Here is a 13,905-nt window from a genome sequence, read left to right as displayed (position 1 = left end):
CTGGTCCCTTTGCAGAAAAACAGCCCCAAAGCATGTTTCCACCTCCATGCTTTACAGTAGGTATGGTGTTCTTTGGATGCAACTCAGCATTCTTTGTCCTCCAAACACGACGTATTTTGGTTTCATCTGACCATATGACATTCTCCCAATCTTCTTCTGGATCATCTAAATGCTCTCTAGCAAACTTCAGACGGGCCTGGACATGTACTGGCTTAAGCAGGGGGACACGTCTGGCACTGCAGGATTTGAGTCCCTGGCGGCGTAGTGTGTTACTGATGGTAGGCTTTGTTACGTTGGTCCCAGCTCTCTGCAGGTCATTCACTAGGTCCCCCCTTGTGGTTCTGGGATTTTTGCTCACCGTTCTTGTGATCATTTTGACCCTACGGGGTGAGATCTTGCGTGGAGCCCCAGATCGAGGGAGATTATCAGTGGTTTTGTATGTCTTCCATTTCCTAATAATTGCTCCCACAGTTGATTTCTTCAAACCAAGCTGCTTACCTATTGCAGATTCAGTCTTCCCAGGCTGGTGCAGGTCTACAATTTTGTTTCTGGTGTCCTTTGACAGCTCTTTAGTCTTGGCCATAGTGGAGTTTGGAGTGTGACTGTTTGAGTTTGTGGACAGGAGTCTTTTATACTGATAACAAGTTCAAACAGGTGCCATTAATACAGGTAACGAGTGGAGGACAGAGGAGCCTCTTAAAGAAGAAGTTACAGGTCTGTGAGAGCCAGAAATCTTGCTTGTTTGTAGGTGACCAAATACTTATTTTCCACCATAATTTGCAAATAAATTCATTAAAAATCCTACAATGTGATTTTCTGGATTTTTTTCTTCTCATTTTGCCTGTCATAGTTGAAGTGTACCTATGATGAAAATTACAGGCCTCTCACATATTTTTAAGTGGGAGAACTTGCACAATTGGTGGCTGACTAAAAACTTTTTTGCCCCACTGTACATGAAAATAAACGCAGTTGACAGTGAGAGGGCGTTTATTGCTGAGTTTATTACAGGACCATCTCTGTACTGTCAGTCTAAGTACTGCATACTATTTCACCAGGGTAGTAAAAGGACCGATGCATTCTCTATGCTTTATTGAAACCCTCAACTGTTCATATTGTGGCCTCAACAATGACATGTTCCTCTCTCTCTCTCTCGCTGTCCCACAGGGAAACAAGAAACTGTGCCCACAATGCAACACCATCACATCGCCAGGAGATCTAAGGCGCGTCTACATGTGAAGAAGATGGCGCCTGCCCTGACCGGCCTACACCTCCATCCCCTCCTCCCTCCATTTGTTCCTCATATTTCCATTTGCTCTCTCAGTATTTGTTTTTGTTGACCTTACGTGAGCCTGGGTTTGTGAAGCCCCTTCAGAGCTTAGAGAGATTACTGATGTATTGAATGACTCTTCAGACCAGGGGAGGACTGACTGATCAACCAACCAACCAAACATTGGAACAGAACCTAACCAAGTAGTTCATTATGACCGAGTGTTCTCAGAATGACTAACCAACCACCCCTCACTGGCTCCCTCCACCCTGCCCTCTAGTGGTGGACGATCTATCCAGTCAGATGCCCTCTGGTGGTGGGTGGTCTAGTCCAGTCAGATACCCTCCACCCTGCCCTCTAGTGGTGAGTGGTCTAGTCCAGTCAGATACCCTCCACCCTGGCTGACACTTCTGGTTCTGTGTTTTTTGATCCTGTAGCTCCGATGACCCATCTTCACACTGCTGTGTTACTCACTGAGCACCATCATCCCTGCGGAGAGGTGTGTTCAGGTGGCAGGAGGTGGTGGTGTAACTCCCTCTGTGTGGAAAACCCCCCTCAGCCAAGCTAGATATTAAGCTGACCACCGGTAGTCGCACCCTGCTTGAAGACTTGGTAAGGGGGAAAGGAAACCAATCAACTCTTTCAGCGTTCAACCAAACAGACAACCTCGGAACATCCAGGGGATCCTCTTGTTCTTTTCAACCTCCGTTTCCCTTCAGTTGTGGTGTTATAGTGAAGTCAACCAAATCCCAAGAATCAGTGCAAGCACATGTATAATAGTCTGTGTATGTTTACAGTGTTGTGTGTAAATGACATAGAGGTTACACTTGTATACATATGTACGCACACATACACACGCACACATACACACACAAAGTATATATTATTAAAGTCCAGTTTTTATTTTGAGTTTGGGGGGGGGGTTTAAAAAATGGACAAAAAGAAAGCCCTCTGTATTTTTAAACCAATTTTGTCATCTTGAGGTTGAGGTTGAAGTTCTATTTCATTGTACAGGAATACATTTAAAGTAATAATAATAAACTACTCAATTAGAAATTCAAGGTTTAGATGGTGTACATTTTTCATTAAACTATACAGTAACATCTGTAGAAGATGTAAACCTAAAGCAAGAAGATGATGTTTATTTTTATTTAGTTTAATGGAATGTAAAGATTCAAATGGCTCTAACCCTAGACTAGGAGAGATGATGGCTTTGAATTGTACAGAGCTGCAACGCTGGCCAAACAGCTATTTTCAAAATCGCAACCTGGAACGCAGTTGAGTTAACCTCCACCTCCCACCTCAGTTTTTGATCATATAACTTTACTAATCACTTTGGTTTTCTGTTTTGTCCTCCGCTCTGATAAAGCCCCATAAAATGCTTCTCCTCCAGAAATGTTTGAGTGTTCCTTCCATTGTGCTACCCAGCAAAGGCTCCACCATGGCAACTCGTAACGGTAGGTCCTTCCCATCTGTAAGGGAAAAGAGGAGTGGGCCGCCATGTTGGGTTGGCCAACTGATTGCCAAAGCCCAGTGACTGAACACTACCCCACAGCAAGGTGGTGTGCTTTGTATTTGTAAAACTATGTATCCTGTGATGTCTGTATTGATGTATGCTGACAAAAAATAAAGAAATGAAAGGTTTATGACTGAATTCAAACCCCAACGGAAACCCTGAAGATATATTAACACATGTACAGAAAGCTTCCATTTTTTTGTGAAGGGGAACAATTGATGAAGACTTTAGTCACAAATGCAAAGATGTTTATATTTATTTCAGTCCAGACCTGGTTTCTCTTCATGGACTATTGTTTTCAGAACTTTCTCCAGTTTAGTGCTTATTGCATTGGTTTAGGTTTAAGATTCTTTCACCATCTCCCTCCATTGTTGATTTAGATGCTATTTTATGGTGACTATTTGATAATGATCGCTACAATGTAGACATACAGCAGGTTTGTTTTCATAGAAGCAGTGCACATCTTTAGTACAGTATTGTTTCAATAAAGGGTATGTCATGGAGCAGCCTGTTAGAAGTTATGATCACAGGCTCATAGAACCTAAAAGGATCTGTAGAATTGTTCCAAAGTTATTTTCCCAATACCTCTGTTCATACAGTACATGTATAGGTTTTTGTTCTAGTTCCACTTTGCAGTCACACGTACAGGTAACCATGCATAGGAAAATGAACACTTAAAGCTGTGCTAAGGTATGTGTGGGTCACCTTTGAACCCGTGGTAGGATGTTTAAGCTTGCTACACCTGTGTGTCAAGACAAGAGCTGTGACTTCTGTGAATCTGCTTCACAACACTGTTGAGAATTAAGGGTTAAGCTCTTCTCACTGTGGTTCCTTCAACTGGAGATTTATTTCAACCTGCCCCAAAGATGACAAATTGCACAAGATGATTGTGTCAAATAATTTGTGTCTTTGTATATTCTTGAAAATGGTACGTGTCTTTCCCGTTTGTAAACTACATTTGACATTAATTAAATGATTGTAAATCTGAAAGTTGTCCTCGCGTGCTGCCATTATTCCCAGAGCTCATCACTCATTGCTCCTTACTCTCTTTAGGTCCGGAATATAAATCTAGTTCAAGGTCCAATGCAGCCGTTTTTATCTCAATATCAAATAATGTATGGATAACAACTATGATTGTTTTCAAGTAAAACGGATCAAAAAGAAAAAAAGAGCAATTTGTCAAAGAATTTTGCTAGGACTGTCTGGGAGTGGTCTGAGTGGTGAGGGGAAAACTGAAAACCAGCTGTTATTGGTAGAGCGGTTGTGGGTCTATTATACAGTATATTGGGTGGGTCTAATCCTGAATGCTGATTGGTTAAAACCCACATTCCAGCCGGTGTTTATTCCACAATTTACCACCGGCTAAAATGCATATTTACTCTGTTCCATCTGACTGCGCAATCCACTGTCTCATCAGCCCAGCCAGGCAATATAAAAGCTTGATCTCTGCTATAAAAAGCATCTAGACATTATTTCACATTTCTTTAAGACTAACATTACGTTTTCAACAGTGGAGATTTGTATAAACCTTACTGTTTGTCTTTCTGACATTTGCAACATTGTTTCAATATTCAAATTCAATCTCCAGCTGTTGCATACTAAATAATGAATGTGTCGGAGGTCAGGATGAGAGAGACAGGCAGGCAGCTTTTCTTAGCCAGTCGAAATCATGAATCAACATAATTTTTTATGGATATCTACAAAGAAAAAACTAAATTATGTGCAGCCTGTTTGCAGTCTTTCATGCTTCAGTTTGAAGTTATTGTGTTAGCTGTGTTGTTGGCTAGCTCCTCTGAACAACAGTGTCCTGACGAGAGAGAGCACATCCATAGATACAGAACAAAAAGATTGAACGACTGGGTTCCGTCTCTGGAATCCGAAAAAAACTTTGTCTAGAGCCTAACATCACCTGTGCCAATATATCCTCCAAACACCGGCTTCTTGGGCATTCTTTGGACACTGTTAACAAACCTCCAAATGGCTTCTGGCCCTTCTTTGGCCCTTCTTTGGCCCTTCTTTGGACACAGTGTTAACAAACCTCCAAGCGAGCTTCAATGCCATACAACACTCCTTCCGTGGCCTCCAACTGCTCTTAAATGCTAGTTAAACTAAATGCATGCTCTTCAACCGATTGCCGCCCGCCCGACTAGCATCACTACTCTGGACGGTTCAGACAACTACAAATACCTATGTGTCTGGTTAGACTAAACTCTCCTTCCAGACTCACATTAAGCATCTCCAATCCAAAATTAAATCTAGAATCGGCTTCCTATTTCACAACAAAGCCTCCTTCACTCATGCGGCCAAACAGACCCTCGTAAAACTGACTATCCAACCGATCCTTGACTTTGGCGATGCCATTTACAAAATAGCTTCCAACACTCTACTCAGCAAACTGGATGTAGTCTATCACAGTGCCATCCGTTTTGTCACCAAAGCCCCATATACTAACCACCACTGCGACCTGTATGCTCTCGTTGGCTGGCCCTCGCTACATATTCGTTGCCAAACCCACTGGATCCAGGTAATTTATAAGTCTGCTAGCTAAAGCTCCGCCTTATCCATAGCAACACCCACCCGTAGCACGTGCTCCAGCAGGTATATCTCACTGGTCATTCCCAAAGCCACCACCTCCTTTGGCCGCTTTTCCTTCCAGTTCTCTGCTGCCAATGACTGGAACGAATTGCAAAAATCTCTGAAGCTGGAGACTTATATGTCCCTCTCTAACTTTAAGCATCAGCTGTCAGAGCAGCTTATCGATCACTGTACCTGTACACAGCCAATCTGTACATAGAATACCCAACTACCTCATCCCCATATTGTTATTTATCTTCTTGCTCTTTTGCACCCCAGTATCTCTACTTGCACATCATCATCTGTACATCTATCACTCCAGTGTTAATTGCTAAATTGTACATGTTTTTCCTCTACGGCCTATTTATTGCCTTACCTCCCTAATCTTCTACATTTGCACACACTGTACATAGATTTTTCTATTGTGTTATTGACTGTATGTTTGTTTATGTGTAACTCTGTGTTGTTGTTTTTGTCACACTGCTTTGCTTTATCTTGGCCAGGTTGCAGTTGTAAATGAAAACTTGTTTTCAACTGGCCTACCTGGTTAAATAAAGGTGAAATTAAAAAAAATAAAAACACCCCAAATTAACTAATTTACCACCTGGTGATGTTACCGGGCAGGCCAAAACTCCATCCCACTAAATAGGCAGAACTTTCAGGTTGTCTTTACAATCAGCTGTAACACTGAAATTGCATTATCCTCATTTTCACAATTTCTCCGTATCATTCCAACCTCAGGAAAATCACGTTTTAAAAGCATGGGAATGTTTCATATGACATGGTGAGTGATCAGAATGTCTCTGTTTTCCCAACAGCCAAGCCAATAGATAGCCATTCATCTAGATTTAAACCAGTCAAAATAGACGCCGCTGGAACTAGCAGCCTCCGATACCATTTAGAGGCAAAAAGTGTCCAATAACTCTAAAGGGTTTCGAACTTCCCAACACTCCCAATGATGGATGCTCTCCAGATGGTGCAGCAGGCAGGCAGGCAAGCTGAGGCAGGGGAAAGTGTATGTGCTTGTTAACGTCGCTAGAACAATTCAGCCAAGGAACGCTGCCCATTCAGCAGAAACCTGTTACAGTAATTTGGTGGAAAACTACAAGATGATCACTGAAAGTAATTTTTCCCCCTCGCAGCCTCTTAGATCCATGGCCAAACCTTGAATTCAACCAATATTACCTTTCCCATGCCTAGGTAAAGAAAGGCACATCCAGCAGAAAGCAAAACAATCCCCAGAATTGTTGTTATCATATGCTAATAAAGGAGTGCTAAATGAGTGGGAATGCCAGCAGTGGTTCTAATAAACCTCTTGTGTAACTGAACTTCTCCCTGTACTCCTGCTGAAGGTTCTGGAAACTCTCTAGGGTGAAGCCCCTAGTCTGGATATCAACACTCAATCTCACCCCAACAATTCAGGAGAGGACAAGCTGAGGTCAATCAGATTAGGATTGACCAGTGGATATACATGTGCTTGATCCCCTGAGTGTGAAGTGTGTGGAGGTTAAAGTGGAGAAGGAGTGACCACTAGCCTGGAGGAGAAGAGAAGACTGAGGGGTTTGACGGCAGGGGGCCAGATTAAATCAAATCAAATGTTATTTAAATGTGCCTTTAAGGCTTTATGGTTAAATGAAAGTTACAGAGCCTGTATCGTTTACCCCCCTGCCCAGCCTGTCAAGAGGTTGTAGGCCAGACACCCAACCAATCCATAACTGGTGCATTAGGAGGGCTGTGACTGAGGGTCGGGTTACGGCTAGGCTTGGAGCCTGAGTGGCTCTGGACCCAGGAAGTGGGGGCCCCAAGTCGAAGCAGATCTATAGAAATTGCTTTTGGAGGTCAAAGCTTGTCCTGATGGGGGAGTATAGAGTGTGGGGGCCATTATTGCTAGTTTACAAACATCTCCACAGACCGATCAATAGGACAGGCCTTCCCTGCTGTGTTCGGTAATTCCTCTATTGCATTGCCCGTCTGTACCAATGGTAATTTACACCTTCATGTGGGAATTTTACTTGGACCCCCTACCCTACCTCCCCCTACTAGCATCCTCCTCTTCCTTCTCTGGCACTCAGCATATTGCTGCTGGTACAACTCATTCAATTAAGAGCCTGCTCTCCACCATGGCCTTTTTACAACATCGATCCAGCCCAAGGTGGTTCATCGGAAAAGGATTCCGTCAGTCAAGGGATCCCTGTTTAGGAGAAAGGGGAAGGGAGAGTGTTTGACATAGGCCATATGGTGTTGTGTCCTTTTCTATTTCTCGCCTTGGTGGTGCCAGAGACAACGTTTTAGATGACCCATCGTGGATTGGAGGTGCAATTAGAAAGGGGAATTTGAACCAGTTAAGACTCAATCAGCCGATCATATAGCCAATCTCTCCCATTTACCATCTATCGTTATCCCAAGATTGCTGTGGAAGTTGTTGAATGAATCTACTCTCTTTTGCACAGATGTCCAGGTGTTTGTCATCTCAATAATCTTCACCTTTTTCGGATATACAAAATCTAAAAATAAAGAAAGAATTAAAGAGGAAACCCTAGCTAACGTGGTTGTAAAGATCTTCAGGGTCCTCTCCTCTCTGCCTAGCTAATCCCATAATTACACTTTCTCCAAATTGCTTTCATATCCATGAATGCTTAAGAGATTGGAGAATGACATTATGTGGATTTAGAGTGGGATGTTTTTCATTAACAAGGCGACTGACTAGGTGAGGTGAAACTGCTTCTGTGTGTATTCATGTACAGGATTACTGTAATCTGCGGTGTGCAATGAGACATTAAGGCAAAGCCACCAGAGAAACTGAAAACCGACATGTGGGAGTGCTCCAAAGTTACCTCCCTAATCTCTCTCTCACAAAGTTGTGGCTGACTTACATTAGCTGCCTCCTAATGTTTTACAGCTATTGTGGTGATTTTAAAAGTGTGCGTGTGTGGCTGCCCACACACACACCCACATCCCACACAGTGTTGATGCCTAGTATGAAGTTCTCACACTAGGCTATTATATCCAACACATTTTTGGCATTATATTTTTCCATTGAATTGTATGTAGTGTTTGTACTGTATGCAACAAATATCTACTTAAATATCCGTTATTCAGCCACCTTGGCATTTACTCTCACTGTCCACATGAGAGCACTAAAAGCAAGACAACGTTTTTTCAAGGAGGCAGTCCATGCCTGTACATTTGGTCAGGTTGTCAATGGTAGAAGTACTGTAGGTGAGAGAACAAAAAGCTAAACAAATTACCCTTTGAAATCAGGGTGATGATCAGTTAAATTGTAGCTGTTTTGATAATAAACTAATGCAGTAGAAGAGACGGAGATGTGAATTCATTGCACGGAGTAGGTGGGTTCTTCTTCTACTCAACTATCTCAGGCATATGATGCTATTGGTGTTTTCACACTTACTTTAGTAAAACACAATTGAAAAGGAAGTATACTTTTCAGCCTATGGTAAATGCAATAAAGAAACGATGCATTACAAGACTTTCTCTAACATAGGCTACTGCCCAGAGTTCATGTTAACCATGCCAGGGTGGTGTTATCTTATATAAACCTGCTGCCTGGCTTGCCACCCCCCACATAGACAGGATCATGAAACCTGCCACCTCTGTCACCCCCACCGCCACCCAGCAGAGACAGGCTTCAGACAACGAAGGCCTTTGATTGGCCCTTGCAATGAAGGCAGAGATGCTCCCACAATTATCAGAGACATTTCCTCTTCTCCCCTCTGTCCCCAGCTTCAACACACCGGCTTTCATCTCCAGTTGGCCCCAGGGGAACACTGACTGTTTTGTGTGTGGTGGTGGGGAGAGAGGGGACGGGGTGGGGGAGAGCGGTGGAGGGGAATGGGAGGTGGTGGTCAAGGTTGCTGAGGGACTGCTTCGTACAGGTAGAGGTAGGAGGGAGATGAAGGGGGAGGGGGGTTCTTACCACAGTATCCAGCTATTTTCCTATCTTGAAAGGGGGAGATGACAAATGGAGATCGGTGGGGTTGGAGGGGTGAGGGAGGGAGAGAGGGTTGGGGGGGAGGACACCCCACTTCTGACTGACGTTGTACCTGGCCAACTGTGCATGACATTCAGACGCCAGAGCTCTGCAACAGAGAGAGAGAGAGAGAGAGAGAGAGAGAGAGAGAGAGAGAGAGATAGAGAGAGAGAGAGAGAGAGAGAGAGAGAGAGAGAGACTAACACTGCGAAGTCAAGTTCCTTCAGTAGTGGCGTTCTAACCTTATGACAGCAGTATACTTCAGTGTAACAGCAATGTTTATGTTTCGCAATCAGTCCTCTAAGGTTACAGCAGACAGGATCATAAATGCATTCGAAGTAATAGTAATTCCAAGGTAAATATGTTGCTTAGTCTAATGTAAACAGTCAAAGCAATTAGCTAAGCCAGTTACCTCTAAGCCAGCCACTTCTATTCGATCACCAAACATTTCTCTAAAAACCCCAATGATAAAGCCTTGCATTCCTATTTTTTATTAGTTTGTGCTGTCGGCAGTAGTTGCACTTCATTCAGCAGCCCAAGTGCATGTGTCTGAAAGTAGAAATCTGTCTACCCAGCAGGCCCAGAGAGCAAATCAAGTGTAAAAAAGAAGGCTTGAACGCACAGCAAAGAAGATAATGTGAGATTTCAACACTTTTAAAACCATGACCAACAAATACACCAAAGAGATGCTTTTTTTATGAGTAAGTTCATGTTTAAGTTGTTATTCAGCCATTTCAACACTTTGTTCAACAGTTTGATAAGCCATGTGTGTTCTCCCTACTTCCACTCACGCTACAACCAGGACTGCAGCTGCAATGAATGAGTGGCGCAAAGTGTTCCATAAGCTTGTGTTGTTATTATTAGCGGCTTCTGTCTTTTTTAATATCAAGGACGATTTCACTTTATCTGCTCATGTGAAGAACAACATGAATTGGTGAATGAGGCAGAAATAATTCTCAGCGATGAGAGGGAGAGAGAAGGGGTGGTGAGTCGGGTGAGTGGCAGCCTCCTCGCTGCTCCCTCCCTCCCCTCAGACACAGGCCATCAGTCCAGTAAAAAGCTGTGCCTCACAAGTGATACAACAAATGATCTATTACCAGTGTGATCAAACCTAAAATATAATTTCAAAATGGTCTGAGAAGAACAACATTGGAAGGGCAATTCAAGCATAGTCAATATGCTGTGATAATGTATTGGGCCTATAGCCTACTGCACAAACCTCATTGCTACAGAACTGTTTTTAATTGGTTAATGTTGCGTGGGTGCCACGATCGTTATAAGGAGTGGACCAAAGCGCAGCGTGGTTCGGGTTCATCATAATTTATATAAATGTGAACCAGCAACAAAACAATAAAGAGTAACAAACAAACAAACGTACAGTCTTGTAGGGCTCAAAAGCAACAATACTTAAACAAGATCACACAAACAACAAGTGGAAAAAGGCTGCCTAAGTATGATCCCCAATCAGAGACGATAGATAGCTGCCTCTGATTGGGAACCATACCTGGCCAACAAAGAAATAGAAAACATAGAAATAATAAACTAGAACACCCCCCAGTCATGCCCGGACCTACTCCACCATAGAAAATAAATGCTTTCTATGTGACAGTGGGCCTACATTTTTTAAGTCAGGGTTAAAAAAAAAAGCTGAGCGGTAGATGACTGTAGAGAAGCACCACTACACATTCTGTAAGGGCAGACATGTTGACTGTAGGCTAATTCTCAGTTAGACCTGTTGTTTCTGAATGGAAGGTACATTTACAACACCAGTATGTCGCTACTCTTTCCGCAAGTCGCTGCATAAAGTCTCAATGGGATATTACCCAGTAATTGGATAGTAATACCTCTAATTGACAGTACTAATCCATGTGATAAGTCTGCCACTGGGACATGAGTTGGTTTAAAGGGAAGTGTCTTGCAAGTGGGCTATTGTTGTTGAGGTTTTTACAAGGCACAGTAAACGTTGCACTTATACCACAACACACAGTAACACAATGCATGGTTAAGAAGGACTTAGGTTTTTAAGGTATGATAAGTCCCCTACAATGTGTTGACAGAGTTCTACAGTGTTGTTTGTTTGGCTAGAGAACACAGTGGTTTGCGCTGGCTCAATGCTAATGTTAGCATGCACATGGATTAAGTGAACAAGCACCAACTTCAGTGCAGTGTTGACTGTGAGCCTCAAGGGATTTGTTGGACACCCCTGACTTTTACCATGGGCCTGTTTGAATTCAGATGGTTGACCCTTCACCTCTAGGTCAGTAGAATGATTGACAGCCCATGTATAGAAGCACCACTACTGAATCCACTTGACAGGCCAGATTAATAAAAGAGGAAGGGGAGTCCTCACTGAGTTGTCCTCTGTTATCTCCTATCTCCAGGATGACAACACACTAATCCTTCCAGTCAATATGAAACCAGTGGGACACAAGGGGGACAATGTTTACTCTTCCTAGTGCTTTATCCCCATAGGGGGCTACTGTTATCTGATGCATAGTCATAGGGATAGACGGACAACGGCACCCTCATGCTTATACCTCTATCTCTGCTACATGTTATTTTCTATTGACGTTATGCAAAATATAAAAGACTGTACCTGGTTATTCAGTGGCTTACGGTTTAACATCATAGGAAACAATGTAAGTGATGTTTTGGTTAATGGGAAGTTGTGAGGGAAAGAATGCCTGAAATCCTTCCTCATAATCAACATGCCTATAAAAGCCACTGGAGGGCAATAGAAACAAATTAAGGTTATAAAATTCCTGGCTGCTGCATTGCATGTTTGCATGTTGCTTAAAATACCTTTACTAAAATGCAAATGTTGGTTTGGAGTTAAAATATGAATCGATGTTGTTTTATGATAATTCAATGAGTTTAGTGGGTTTGGTTGTCAGCTAGCATGCTGTACATGCCTCTGGGTTTGGCACTTCGGGGACAGAGGCTATGGCTTTTTATCAGAGCATGAAACTGTACATTAGATATATAATCACAGCTGAAAGACAGCAAGTCTAAAGTCTGGCCATATGAGTCATTCAACTAATCTTGGCTTCCTCATCCTTCCTCGTGTGTGTCTATCTGTCTGTCTGTCTGCCTGCCTGCCTGTCTTCCTATCTGCCTGCCTGTCTCCCTACCTGCCTGTCTCCCTACCTGCCTGCCTGTCTCCCTTCCTGTCTGTCTGCCTGTCTCCCTACCTGTCTGTCTCCCTACCTACCTGCCTGCCTGTCTCCCTTCCTGCCTGTCTCCCTAGCTGCCTGTCTCCCTACCTGCATTCCTGCCATCATGCATCCACTGTAGTGAGATACACGAGGGGGAGGGGTACCTCTATATTGTCTCTACTTCCAGCTATCTCTCACATTGAAAATTACAGAAACGATTGCCTGAGGCACACTTGGATGGGACTGTCCTCACCTGTGCAAACAGAAGCAGGCAGTATGAAGAGAACGGTTTTAAGTCCACCATGGATTCGATCCCTCATCAGCCACATGTGATCATGTCTGACTATGCCTGACACCACCAGGAAACCAGGATCCCCCCAAATAATGTATTTTCCTGTTTCAGAGGCTTAAAAACTCAAATACCTGCTTTGATGAATGAACTTCTGAAGTCCCCTTTCAGGAGATCTACTGTAGCACTGTAGTGGTAGATGAGGTGACGATAGTCCTCCACTTAACAATGTGAGAGAGGGATATAGGACATTTGTGTTGCCAAATGCAATATAATGTATGTTGAAGTTGTACTGTACTTTATACTCTTTACTTTATACTTCATACAAGGAAATGCCAAAATGTACTGTAGGCTTTTAAACAAACATGAATAACTTCATGCAAATAGTATGCTAAGACTAATATTGCCATCTTGAGAGTGACATATATGTCATCATATTTTTGCTTTTCATTTTTGCTTTGCACATATTGCTTTTGAAATGGTTCTGCTTTCATGTTCCCTCTTCTCCAGTATGTGAATGTGGATCTGAAGTCTCCTATGACAGTTGAGATCAAACTCATTAGACAGGAGCAGGAAATGTCTCCTACTATGTGTGAATTTATTGTTTTATTTCTGTGCAGACGATTTTCAGTAACTGGCAATGTGACATACCTGTGACGAATGCTTCCATCTTTTGTGACTTTTGTTTCACATACTCTTGAAAATGCTGCTTAAGAATGCCTTCAATAGTGTAAAAGCCTCCAATGTTAAGTCATAAAGGGTCTTGTTAAACAAAGTAAGTCTAATTTTTGTGTCTCTGTCTTCTTCCCTTCCCCCAGCTCTTTCTTTTTGTGGTGAAAAAGGGATTTGATGTAGCTGGACAATGAGTGTGCGATTTAGAGATTTCCTGTTTGAGAGTGTCATATGATTTGTCCTAAGGCAGTGCTGTTTCAGAAGCCTTTGTGTCCCGGTCGGAACAGTGGAAACCAGTCCCAATGGACTGGTCCCAAGTCCCAATGGTTATTTATGTCACCTATTGAATACAGGGATGCAAAGGCATTGTGGTGTGATTTATACAGGTACTGCTGGCTCCTATGACCTCTGCTTGATGTGTGAAGAGTCTATATTATATGGCTC

At 42.8% G+C, this 13,905-nt stretch overlaps 1 protein-coding gene across 8 annotated transcripts in view; it reads left to right on the top strand.

Moving 5' to 3' along the window:
• LOC110530324 (E3 ubiquitin-protein ligase RNF220) overlaps positions 1-2,932 on the top strand; it is a 171,952-nt gene extending 169,020 nt beyond the window's left edge. For all 8 annotated transcript variants that reach the window (XM_036985966.1, XM_036985963.1, XM_036985965.1 and 5 more), the window contains one exon: positions 1,165-2,932. In XM_036985966.1, coding sequence (XP_036841861.1) covers positions 1,165-1,236 — 72 coding nt within the window. In that variant the 3' untranslated portion in view covers positions 1,237-2,932. The remainder of the gene's footprint in view (positions 1-1,164) is intronic.
• The last annotated feature ends 10,973 nt before the right edge of the window (positions 2,933-13,905 follow it).

The sequence above is a fragment of the Oncorhynchus mykiss genome, chromosome 8, assembly GCF_013265735.2.
Source record: "Oncorhynchus mykiss isolate Arlee chromosome 8, USDA_OmykA_1.1, whole genome shotgun sequence".
Taxonomy (NCBI): domain Eukaryota; kingdom Metazoa; phylum Chordata; class Actinopteri; order Salmoniformes; family Salmonidae; genus Oncorhynchus; species Oncorhynchus mykiss.
Note: the sequence above shows the minus strand (reverse complement) of the source record. Positions and strands in the feature narration are given on the sequence as shown.